Source organism: Platalea leucorodia (genome assembly GCF_965183815.1).
Source record: "Platalea leucorodia genome assembly, chromosome: 4".
NCBI classification, from domain to species: Eukaryota; Metazoa; Chordata; class Aves; order Pelecaniformes; family Threskiornithidae; genus Platalea; species Platalea leucorodia.
The window spans coordinates 13,799,774-13,812,594 of record NC_138826.1 but is presented as its reverse complement, the minus strand read 5'-3'; the positions used below and the strand labels follow the sequence as shown (position 1 = coordinate 13,812,594).

The 12,821-nt window shown below is 41.8% G+C and overlaps 1 protein-coding gene across 1 annotated transcript in view; it reads left to right on the top strand.

Moving 5' to 3' along the window:
• The window catches only part of SORCS3 (sortilin related VPS10 domain containing receptor 3), a gene marked incomplete at both ends in the record, with an annotated part of 312,909 nt that overhangs the window by 226,344 nt on the left and 73,744 nt on the right, over positions 1 to 12,821 (top strand). Inside the window, one exon of the mRNA XM_082311355.1 lies at positions 937 to 1,055. Coding sequence (XP_082167481.1) covers positions 937 to 1,055 — 119 coding nt within the window. The remainder of the gene's footprint in view (positions 1 to 936; positions 1,056 to 12,821) is intronic.

Sequence of the window (12,821 nt, the reverse complement as noted above, 5' to 3'; positions counted from 1 at the left end):
AGTTGAAAGGCAGAGATGGCATATTTAGATTACATACATCCAGAGACACAGTGCCTTGATTGTTCTGTTTCATGAGATCCTTTCTTAGCCTGAGTGAAAGAATGCTTAATTTCCTATAACGCCTGCCAACTTGCTGGTGGTGAGCATGTCTCTTGCCACCCTGAGCAACTTTCTATATGTCTGCCTTTACCTTATGTCTTCTTCATGTTCTCCCAGTCCTGTTTCTTCTCTCAAGCAATGTCAAAGACTGACAAGGCATCCCATTAGTGTGATGGTCTTCTCATCTTCTCTCTAGACAGAAGCATTTGATGCCTCTTGCAGTGCATGTAACTACTGTTGGGACTCTTCAGCTAGTCATGCTATTTCATGTCCATGGCGTTTTCATACCTAGCCTATATTGGCTATAAAGACTTGATTTTGGGAGATGCTGATCATTTTCACAGCAAAATAAGTTAAACTTAATAGTGCTGATCTGGGCTTTTTTTTTCGCCTTGTGTGTTACTACCACAATTAAAACCAGTCAAGGCTAGGGTATTTCAGGGCAAGGATGGGGATATAATTCCCAGCAGGGTAATGGAATCAATAAATTCTACCTGGGTGGCTTTTGAAATCTTCTTCTGTTCCATATGGTCTCATCATCAGTTTTCTGATGCATTTATGATTTGTACCCTCCATTTATGGTTTGAACTCCAGTCTCTTGAGGGATGTCTGCACAATGGGGAAGGGAATGGTGAGTGTGGAAGTGTGATGAATTCCTGACTCCAGAGAGCAGTTCCGCTTTTAAAGGCTGGAGGTAGATCATGCAATAACATCTAGCTAGTTGGAAATGGGGTTAAGACTTTCCTTCAGAGATGTTCTTTTGAACTGCTGATGACTTTTTCAGACAACAGGCTTCTACCTGGGTGTTTCTCATGTGTACGTATTCTTCCATTACAGACACCCACTATTTGACCTGTCGGATCCAGGAGTGTTCGGAGACCAAAAGGAGTGGGCCATTTTCCCGCTCCATTGACATCAGCTCCCTTGTTGTTCAGGATGAATATATCTTCATCCAGGTATGTTGACTTGATATGAATGTGACATGAATTCTTCCTGTGCGAGGTATTTGTTCTGTGCAAAAGAGGAGGCATATTCTCAGGACAAGTGCATGGGACTGCAAGTCATAAGAGCTGGGATTCTATATCTGCCTGCTGTAGGTTGGCGATGCAGTCTGGGATAAAACGGTTGATCTCTCTGCTCATCACTTGACTCATGGTGAATCTGGTATATTTTGAAAGTTCATTCATCAATAATCATAAGGGTCCATGGATTTCACAGAAGCTCTAAGTTGCTATTGTTGTGGCTACTTGGAAAATACAAAGAAGCTAGTGATGAACTGGAGAGAACAGAAAAGAACAAAGGAAAGTTGTGAGCGATCATTTTAACAGATGCAAAGGTTTATGCTGATTAGACCGTCAAGTAATGCTAATGAAGCGAACAAAGATTTGCAGTAGGAGGTAAAATAGCAGCGAGATTGGAAAAAGATATTACAAGGCAACTTCAAAGTGGAAGATGGCTGTAAATTTGTCAGCTGGTTGATGATGATTTTGGAGATGAGGAGAAAGTGACAGAAATTGAATGAGAAACTACTTGGTTTTGAGATTTTCTGAGAATACATGGACTGGCTGGAACAAGGCCATCTCTCCCCATTTCATACCTGTGGAAGTGCAAGAATGAATAGTATGGATATGGAAGAATACTTCCTGAAGATGTGCCATTTGGGTGAAAACTTGGAGCCTAGGGTGCAGTGATTCCAGGTCGTAGAAAGCTCAGGAGGCACAGAGATTACAGACACAGTGACGTTAGTTGCTTGTCACCAATGCTGAAGAGGGGGAACGAGATGAAACTTAGATCCAGGTGGTACAGAAGAAACATATGCTTCCCTTTTTGAGTAAGACTGTGTTACTTTAAGCTCCTAATTTACTTCCTTGGGGGAACATTTTTCTTGAACGCATCCAGATTATAAGGAAGTTCTGCTCTGTTTATTGTGAAATCATTCTTAGAAAAGGCAGTTTAAGTGGGAAGGCTGATAATTCTGTACTAGGATTAGGTGGAGGACTGGATCCATATGACCTGGGAGGACTGCAATGTGGAAACTGCATGCACTTGAGTAACATCGGCAGACTTCTGTGAGTAAGGGAGTCTGCTGCTCTGGAGATGACCGATTACTATGGGAGCCACAGCTCCTTTCATTTCCCCATGAAACCCAGTCTGCTACTGCTTCCTTTGGCATCATGGGGAGACCTGCTGCTAGAATATACCGAGAATGTAACTTTTGCAACTTAGTAAGTCATGACTTGACTAGAGGCAATGGCTTTCCAATCAGTAAATGCTCTACTCTCCAAGGAGTATTTGAGAGATGCTTTCAATCTGGTGTTTTATGTCTGTGGTTGAGGGTATTGTGGAACATCCAATTCTTTATGGCTAGCATGAGGCCTTACAAACATTTCTCATTCCACAGCTCGCACCTCTGTTAAAACAAGGCTGCTCTGTTTAGAAACCTGTGCTCACAGTCACGACATCTGCCTAGCGTGTGCATTCCTCTGCCTCAAATTAGTAGCAAGTGGCTCAAGCTAATAGCTGCTAATTGCTTCAAATTAAAAAAAAAATATGTGTGTTTGTATGTATACAAACACATGCATGTATGTATGTATGTATGTAATACTTCAAGTGCCTTGAATATACTTAGCAATGTTTTATTATAGCTTAATGAGTGTTTGAAGTGAGAATCATATACCCACAGTTTTAAAAAATGTTAAATATACACACTGAACATTTTTGCTGCTTTGGGGAGGAGACTCTCCCTTTCACAGGTTGTCTCTCACTTTCCCTCTTTTTTGCATCACACTTGCAGGTTTTCTGACTGTCCAGCAGCCTGTTGTAGGTGGCTGCAGAAACTGGGCATGGACTGAGTCCATGGAATCATAGAATCATTTAAGTTGGAAAAGACCTTTAAGATCATTGAGTCCAACTGTTCACCTAGCACTGCCAAGTCCACCACTAAACCATCTCCCTAAGCACCACATCTACACATCTTTTAAATACCTCCAGGGATGGAGACTCAACCACTTCCCTGGGCAGCCTGTTCCAATGCTTGACAAGCCTTCTAGTGCAGAAAATTTTCCTAATATCCAATCTAAACCTCCCCTGGTGCAACTTGAGGCCATTTCCTCTCATCCTATCACTTGTTACTAGGGAGAAGAGACCAACACCCACCTCGCTACAACCTCCTTTCAGGTAGTTGTAGAGAGCAATAAGGTCTCCCCTCAGCCTCCTCTTCTCCCGGCTAAACAACCCCAGCTCCCTCAGCCGCTCCTCATAAGACTTGTGCTCTAGACCCTTCACCAGCTTTTTTGCCCTTCTCTGGACACACTCCAGCACCTCGATGTCCTTCTTGTAGTGAGGGGCCCAAAACAGAATACAGGATTCCAGGCGCAACCTCACCAGTGCTGAGTACAGGGGAATGATCACTTCCCCAGTCCTGCTGGTCACACTATTCCTGATACAAGCCAGGATGCTGTTGGCCCTCTTGGCCACCTGAGCACACTGCTGGCTCATGTTCAGGCGGCTGTCAACCAACACCCCCAGGTCCTTTTCCGCCAAGCAGCTCTTCAGCCACTCCTCCCCCAGCCTGTAGCATTGCATGGGGTTGTTGTGACCCAAGTGCAGGACCCAACACTTAGCCTTGTTGAATCTCATACAGTTGGCCCCGGCCCAACGATCCAGCCTGTCCAGGTCCCTCTGCAGGGCCTTCCTACCCTCCAGCAGATCGACACTTCCACCCAACTTGGTGTCATCTGCAAACTTACTGAGGGTGCACTCGATCCCCTCATCCAGATCATCAATGAAGATATTGAACACGACTGGCCCCAACACTGAGCCCTGGGGAACACCACTTGTGACCGGCCACCAACTGGATTTAACTCCATTTACCACAACTCTTTGGGCCCGGCCATCCAGCCAGTTTTCTACCCAGCGAAGCATATGCCCATCCAAGCCATGAGCAGCCAGCTTCTGCAGGAGAATACTGTGGGAGACAGTGTCAAAGGCCTTACTAAAGTCCAGGTAGACAACATCCACAGCTTTTCCCTCATCCACTAAGTGGGCCACCTTGTCATAGAAGGAGATCATGCTGACTGGGCCTGATTACCTGATTGTCCTGTACGTGCCACGTGATGGCTCCATAACCTTCCCCAGCACCAAGGTCAGGCTGACAGGCCTGTAGTTCCCCAGATCCTCCTTCCAGCCCTTCTTGTAGATGGGCGTCACATTTGCTAACCTCTAGTTAACTGGGACATCCCTGGTTAGCCAGGACTGCTGATAAATGACTGAAAGTGGCTTGGTGAGCCCTTCTGCCAGCTCCCTCAGTAGCCTTGTGTGGGTCCCATCTGGCCCCATAGACTTGTGTGTGTCTAAGTGGCATAGCAGGTCATTAACCATTTTGCCTTGCATTATGATGGCTTCATTCTGCTCCCTGTCCCTGTCTTCCAGCTCGGGGCTGGATACCCCAAGAACAACATGTAGTACTTGAGTAACATGCAGACACTTCAGATGCACAGCACACACCTTTCTGAGCTGAAGGTGTGTTAAATCCACCGTGTCCAGCATATCGTCGATGGGCTATGCAGAGTGTTTTCTCGGTACATATGTAGGAGTGCTGATATGTCCTGGATGTATTAGTCTCACAAGCCATGTGATGCAGCTGCCTATTATGGGATGTGTCAGACTGACTGTGTGTGCAATGTCTCATGCGTATAATTCTGTCTGGATAATCTTGGACAGAAATACAGGAGCCAGCTCTTTTGAATTTCAAATATTAGACAGAGATGAATAAATAAATATCAAATTAAATGTTAAGAATCTGGTGAGGTTTAATAGCTGCATAAAGGATGGGTGCATGAGTTCTGATCTGTCTGTGCTGGAACAAATCAGAAGTAATGTCTTGGAGTAGAGAGAGGAACTAATTTCTTTTAACTTTTGTCATGAAAACAGTAGATTTTTAGTGTAAACCAGTAGTCTGTGTTCCTCTAAAGTGAGTGGAGAGATCAAAACTGTCAGGGGCAATTCATCTCCTGTTGCACCTGTTGCAGGATGAGATAGGTATCACTCTGAATATGCCTTTCTCGTTAATATTAGAAGAAACTTAAATATAGCTTAGAGAAGACCCCTAACTTTTTGCCAGCTAAAATTAGGGAAGATGAATCCCAGCTATTGATATCAAGTTTTAAATTATCTGTATACAGTTATTTACTACTGAATATCCATTCTAATCAAGTTGATGAACAGACCTGTAGGGTAAGATTCTTGGGAAGCATTAACCTGTGTAACTGTGCACTCAAAGCAAATGTAATACTGTAGTGAATAATGGATAGGGGAAAGAAGACTACGAAAATGTTATTGTGCCATTATAAATCAATGATTCCTTATCATGTGGAATGCTGTTGTGGAGCACTTCTGAAAGGATCTTGCAGAATTGGAATGCAAAGAAAGAAAATGAGAATGATCCTATGCTTGAAAAAGAACTTGCCCGTGAAGAGAGTTTGAGAAGACTGGGACTGGTTACCAGGCAAAGGAGATAAATAACATAGCACATGATGAAAAACGTAAAAGGTAATGAAGAAGGAGGGAAGAAATAGCTATTAAGAGAGAGCAGGAGGAATTCTTATGAATAAAATAGTAGGTGATCACTCTGAATCTATTGATTGACTTTCTATTTGATTGATCAATAGTTATTTAAGGATGCTTAGCACATCACTAAGATTGGATAATTCTGCATAAATTGATACATTAAGAGAAAATCATGCCCTCTGTTGTGTGTATAAGTTTTCATTCAGTTCACAGGATTGCTCTGATGTAGCCAGGAGCCAGTATCATCATCTTCTTTCATGGCTAATATTTAAAATTCATACAGCCTGCAGAGCAGGTCATTTATTTGTGAGAAAACCTTTGAATATGTTTGAATTTATTTACTGTACCAAAAAGGAGCTAATTTGATGAGCAACTTTGCCATTAAGGTCAGTGTCAGTTGTATTCAATTATATAGCTGTGCAGTAGTGGAGCCCATACTTTCTCTACAGCTGTAATGTGCCATTCTCTATAGCTGTACTGCACCTCTCCTTATTGGTGCCTTCGAGTACTCACTAATGAGATAGTATCACTTTCTAAACTTAGGTGCAGAGATAACCTGCAACTGCCTATAAGATTTGGCTTCCTGGCAATTACCTGAACTGCTATGATATTCTCATGTGCAGAGCTTACATTATAAGACCCAGGGGTCAGAAATAGTCTTTTGTTTTATGTATTAATCTAGTCTATTCATATTTTGGAGAATTTCTATGGTAAAAATAAATAACAGAGGGAATTCTGGGGAAAATATTTTTCAAGCAAGTCTTGTATCAGGTTTTCTAATGGAATTGCTCAGATTGCTGAAAAGAGTCTAAAATGCAATACACTAATGAAAATGGGATTATTTTTCAGGAAATTCTGTTTTTAGTGAGAAAGCATTGTTTGGAGAAAAACTTGATATTTTCCTATAAGTAAACAAATAACATCAGTGCTACTTAGTTCTTTAAAGACTAAAGAGAAGAGCAGGAATGATCTGTGTACATTTCCTTGCCAACAGATGAAAAAGTTCCACTGAAAATGCAAGAAAGCATGAGCAAACATCATCACTTATTGCAGGGAGTGAGTGGATTCTGGACCAAAAAAGTCTCAGTACAGTGTTTCTTATTTGTGGTGGTTTGAGAACTCCTAAGGGGGTACAAATATGGCAGTGTGTTCACTGGAAATCAGCTTTGCTCTGGGACAGTGGTTTCTGCAGACAGCAACATTCTTGTGGACAGACCTACAGCTGCCATAGGGAGCTAGTTATTGCTAAGTTGAAGTAGTTGTTCCCAGGTACCCAAAGGTTATGTGCAAGCTATCCTAGGTGCAATAGCTCAGTGGTTCTGCTGGGTGGCTGGAGTCCCGTGTTGGAGGAGCCTGGCCACAAGCGGGCACTGATGACATTCCCAACACACTGGTGCGGACCCATATAAGGACTGTATTTTCACACAGATCTCTAGGTATCAGGAGAGGGACAATAATAATGATGAAACTCTTCAGACTGTGTGGCAGAAGACTGCTGGCAGTACTGCTGTTATAACGCTGGTGGCCTAAGGATGTAAGTGAGACAAAGTTTACAGGGAGAGGTGGTATTTTTTATGAGCTTGGAATTGAGAGAGTTAGAAAAGGGACAGATGAGCTTTTGGGCATACTCATGAGTTCCTAAGGGACTTGAGGAAGGATTTGGTCTCTGAAAATTGTTCGTTCTTTTTTTTCCTCAGCTATAGATGTAGGTGTCATAAAATATGTTTCCTCCCCCTATTAATCTTGTTGTGTTTTCTTTGTGTAAACCCTTCAGTGTGTGGCTTTCCTCCCCGAGGTCGTACCAATCTAGTTCAGCATCCAGTTAACACTGTCCCCATTTCTCCCTTAAGCTTCTGTCTCTAGCAGCACTTGGAGACCCTCAGGGTAACTTCGTCTTTTTTGATTTGAACTGACTGTAAGTCAGTGCAGAGATGTGTGGATGGGCGATCAATACCTATCTTGATTGGTTTTTACGTCCTTTTTTTTTTTTCTCTGGGATGGTGCAGACTCTGCTATCCCCACAGAGTGCAGCTGAAGTTGACCTGAAATGCAGCTCAGAATGTCAACACTTTCCATGGCAGTGACAAAGCTACTCGGCATGGAAGACTCCTCTGAGATTTAGAAGCTGATACCTGGTTTGAATTTGGGAAATTTTTGAATTTTACCTGTTTTCTCTAGCAGACCAAACAAATGTCTTTGGAGATGACCACTCTCAGATCTGCCTTTGGCTAGTGGTCTCAGCTCATAAGGACAAGGAACAACACCTGCAAGATCTGATTGAAAAGGGCTGGCTGTTTGCTTCAGACCTTGCTCCATTTCCACTTTAAATGGGAAGTTCTTTGCGCCATTAACCAGAGGGGCATACTGAGAGGCAATACATTATCAGTTTCCAAAGCCTTTAAAGAGTGGGAACATGGGTGCCCCTTCCCTCTTCCACTCCCATGGCATAATTTGTCAAGGTGTTTAACTGCAGGATGAAATTCATAACAAGGTCTTGTCTCTCACCTGCCCCTCCTGCCATTTCTCCTCTTGGGAAGCTTTCTTGGCAGCTTTCTATGCCATTCCATTTGTGATTCTGTCTCCTGGGAACCCTGGGAACTGCACAGCGCTCTCTTGACTCCAGATTCAGGTCAGGTTGTGCTGGAATATATGATGGTCCCATGTCCAAAAAGCTAAGCTGCTCTGGTGGTTGTGCTTTTTTTTTTGAGGTTGATGTGATGAAGGAAGGAAGGAGTGTGAGGGGACCTGGGACTAGGGAGAGAGTGAGTCTTGGCTGTAGTTTATAATCCTCCTGAAGGAGACGGAGTCTGTGGCATTGCCATTTAGGAGTAGGGGATGGTGATTACTCCATGTAGAAAGTGAAAAGTTTAAGTCAAAATGCTCGTTTTTCACACCAATCGTGTCTGGCTCTCTTTCACCCTATGAAGTAATTTTGCAATTAGAAGACTTTTGCTTAATTCAGAGAGTTGCACAGCAGGGCAGCATCTCAGCCCGCTCGCTAGCATGAGTGAGAACAAGCAAACCCAGAATTTATCCAGCTGTTGTGTGGTGCAGCTAAGTGGGACTCTTACAATACACATCTGAATAATTCCTCTGGCCCAGAGGAGCAAACACTTCTGCCAAAAGCTGTTGAACCAATTCAGTCTTCTTTTGCATCAGAAAGTCTCCTTAAAAGGTATGCAGATGTCAGTATTTTCCTACAATCACTAATAGCTTCTTATAGAGCCTATGGATAATATTGCCTTTTTTTGGATGCCTGGAGTCTCATCAGAGTGTGTCCAAAAATTTCAGCTGAAGTCGCTTGATGAAAAATGGCTTTTGTAGAAAATGCTCTTTTTTTTTTTTTTATCTGAACCAAATTCTGTTTTTATCAAAGTGGATATGTTTATGAAAACTTTTTTTCTTTCAGACTCAGTGAAAAGAAAAATATTTATAATTTATACCCTTAGAACTGGGGTGGGGGGACATTTCTCTCTGAGGTTTTATAGAGGGGGAAAAAAAAAGTTCCTAATTCTGTAAGATAAATATTTCTAAGCTTAGCTCAGAGAAGTAGTTTATTGCTATTACTGGTTGTAACTGTGGTTGCTTAGGAAAAATTGGAAGTGCTTATGTTTAGTAGGTCATGAGTGTGTGTTTCAAGTTTATTGGGTATTTGAGGCTAGGCTAAATGAGCATATTTGCTGAATCAAAGTCAGTTACCAGGTGAGTAGACTTCAACCAGCAGCCACAGCTGAGATTATGCCAATTCATACAGATTCCTGACCTCAGTTCTTAAGCTGTCAATTTAATAACTTGAATAAGTAGTAAATTTCCCCAGGAATAAAGAAAGGAAAAAGGTGGTTTGTTTTTCCTTTTTTTTGCGTGAAACTTCTCAGCAGTGAAACAAGATAGGAGGGGAGAAATTAAACTTTGATTTCCTTGTCTAGAGCCTTCTCTTTATTTTCACAGAAGCTAACTACCCCATGTTCAAATATAAATTTCTTTCCTCCATTTTTTAACTAGGAGCCAAAGGTCTTAACAGAAATCAATCCATGCAATTTATTTTTAACTTCACCCTGCTTAGCTACGATTGATTTTTATCTTTGCAATCGATGGTAGAAAAAACGGCTTGGCGAGACAATGGAGCACTCTCCAACTTGTAGGGTTTGGTCTTTGAGTCTTTTATTGAAGAAATCATTAAAAGCTTATTATGAAACTAATAGGATGAAGACGTTTAAATGATGAACATGATTACACCTGTTTTACTGGTGAATAATGCCTGCTACAGCTGATCTTCTCTTCCCCTGTTTAAAATGCTGGACAGCACTCCAGTGGGGGAAATTAATCCATACAGATGAAAGGAAGCGCATCCTAGGTGCTAGGTAAAAGCTCTTCTTAAAGCAAGATAGGCAGTAAGTAGTTAGTTACTTTCCTATTCACTGCTGAGTCCTTTTCATCCATTTCTAGCACTGTTTCATCTTTGCTGTGCCAAATACCAGATTTGGAACTTGAACCTAAATATCTGTTGATAAAAAATGATTAACATTTTCCTTTATTTACTTATTTATATTTATTTTGTTTCTAGAGCTTTTTGTGCTGTACTTTATCACTCTCTCCCCTCTCCTCGTGTTGTCTGATTTATCAGCAGCGCCTGAGGCTGAAGATGTAAAGGATTACCTTGGCAGACTCATATGTTTCTTCTGAAATCCTTTGGAAGGAGATTTAATGTGTACAATTATGCTCCTCTCTTAAGTTGGTTTCTGTATGGGTAATGTGCATTTGCAGCTCTAATGTGGCTCGTGTTTTGGTGTAACCATGCACATTTTCTGCAGGAGTCACTTTTAACACAAATCCAATATTTTCACTCAAGATTACTCTGTCCTATAGCTGTGCCATGATAGCTCTGAGGGGAGAGGGACTTGAACAGGGACTGGGCCAGTATGGTCAATGCTCCTTTGTCTTAGGAAATTTTCACTGATGGGTCTGACACTCTAAAAAGTGTCATGTTTTCAAAGCCTGCTGAATTTACCAGGCAGCTTGAGGGTGCTTTGCACACAGAAACACTAATCTGTATGTCTCTGCAGCATAGAGAGACATATCTCTTCACACTCAGGTAATTGCATATTGCTTTAATGACTGTGGAGAAGGTATGATATTAATGAAAACCACAGAGAGATAATTCAGACTAGATGGTACCTGTCATGATGTGATTTATGCTGGGGCAGTGGAGAACCTCAGTACACAGAACTATCTGGAAGATGGTTTGTCCTGGCCATGGTGGATAATCAAGAAGGAAGAACATTACACTAGGCACATCATGCAGATGTGTTCTTCCTCATCTTCTGAATCCCTTGTGACTGGCATTGGGGTTAGGTTTGGGAGAGGAGGCACAACTTTTCGGTCCTCGTGCTGGCAAACCTGTGCAAGGTCTAGACAGTAGCTGGCTCTGAAGAACACCAAAATCTCTTGCTAAAGGTGTGAGTGGAGCAGCCTGCCTGCTTGTCATCACTCCTCCATGCTTTAATTCACAATTTGATTTAGGAGATTTTATGCCCACAAGAAGGAGAAAGGGTAATTAAGGGTAAAGCAGAGATGAGGGATGCCAGGGCACCCTCTGGAGGTGGAGAACACAGATCCACGATGCTGTTACAATAGTGATACAATGTTTCTCAACTTTTGACTTCTACCAACTCATTTTATGTTACTGGGAAGGAGGGAACTCCACAAGCAAAGGAAGTCACCCTAGGAAGAAAGTAAGGGGTTTATTGGAAATAACATCAAAAGACTTACTATCAACAAGGAAGTTCAAAATTCGTTTCTGTAATGGACTGAGTCACCATTTACTATGCTTGAAGTGGGAGGTAAACTGTAGGAATCACAAACGTTTAAACATGTCTCATTATTGTGGGTTGATCCGTGTTATTACCAATTCTCTGTTGCTTTGAACATTATTGACAGTGTAAAAAGTAGATGACCTGTTCCAATAACTGTGCAGGACAAGCGATAGTTATTGTTGTAAATGACGCAGGCTGATAAACTATGTAGAAATGAGTCCTCCATTCTTTTTTAGCCATTATCTTAGGAAGTGTCCACTATCTGCACACTGTCACTTTTTCTCCACCAAAGCAGTGCCTCTAATATAATGATGTTTCATTGTCAGCATCAGTGCATGTTCCTTTAGGCTTTCTGCGAGTTCTTCGAGCAGCAGGAGGCAGGTGGGGTCTTGCTTAGCCCAAGGTCATTTCAGAGATTTAGTAGTTCCATATTTCTTACAGCAACACCTGCCTTACATTGGAAATTACGGGTCCCAGTGTCGGCTAGCCAGGAAGATGAAAAGGAAGCCTGGTACACTGTGGTCTGCAGTTCCTGACATCATCTAGGGAGTCTTTATATTCTGGGACTTCATAACTCATTCTGCTTGCTTTCCAAACTCTTTGGTTAAGCAGAATATCTATCTAAATTTAAAAAAAAAAAAAAAAAAAAGGAAGAAAAAAAGAAAAACAAAAACTATTCTTAAAGAATCATATTAAATCATTAACATGAGAAATGGCTTTGTGTGTTTCTAGGCATGTCACAGAAATTATTGAGATGAATGGATTCCATGGCAGATTTTCTATAATTCTCTGCCTCCTTGTGAAATTTTTGTTGTCTTCTATGTTTGATGTGCTCTGTCCCATTGCAGGTCAGGAGGGGGGATGAGCCAGCATACTGAAACTTTCAGGGCTTTTAAAGAGAAACTTCTCACGTTTCTCTTCTTAAGTGTCAACTGACGTAAGTGAGACCAGACTCATGAATGGAGAGAGGAAGAAAGAACACAGGTTAGGAAAGACAGATGTGTTTAATGACAAACACATTTGTCCAAAGGAATCATTTCCACTGGCCAGAAGCCCAATTAAACACATAAAATAGAAATCCAGAAAAACAGATTAACGAGCCAGTCATTAGCAAAGGAGGAGGAAGAAGACAAACCCAGCTAATTCTTTACTGAGCATGACAGATGAGCTCACAGCAAATAATTGGGTGACATTCATCAAATGTGAACTAAAAGGAGGCATTAGAGGGCAAAACACTATCATAATCTGTGGGATTTACAGTGTTGGAGAGTTTGTTCATAGGAAAAGTTCATCAAAACATATTAAGTTGGGCCTTCCAAAATTCATTCTCTACGACAGTGC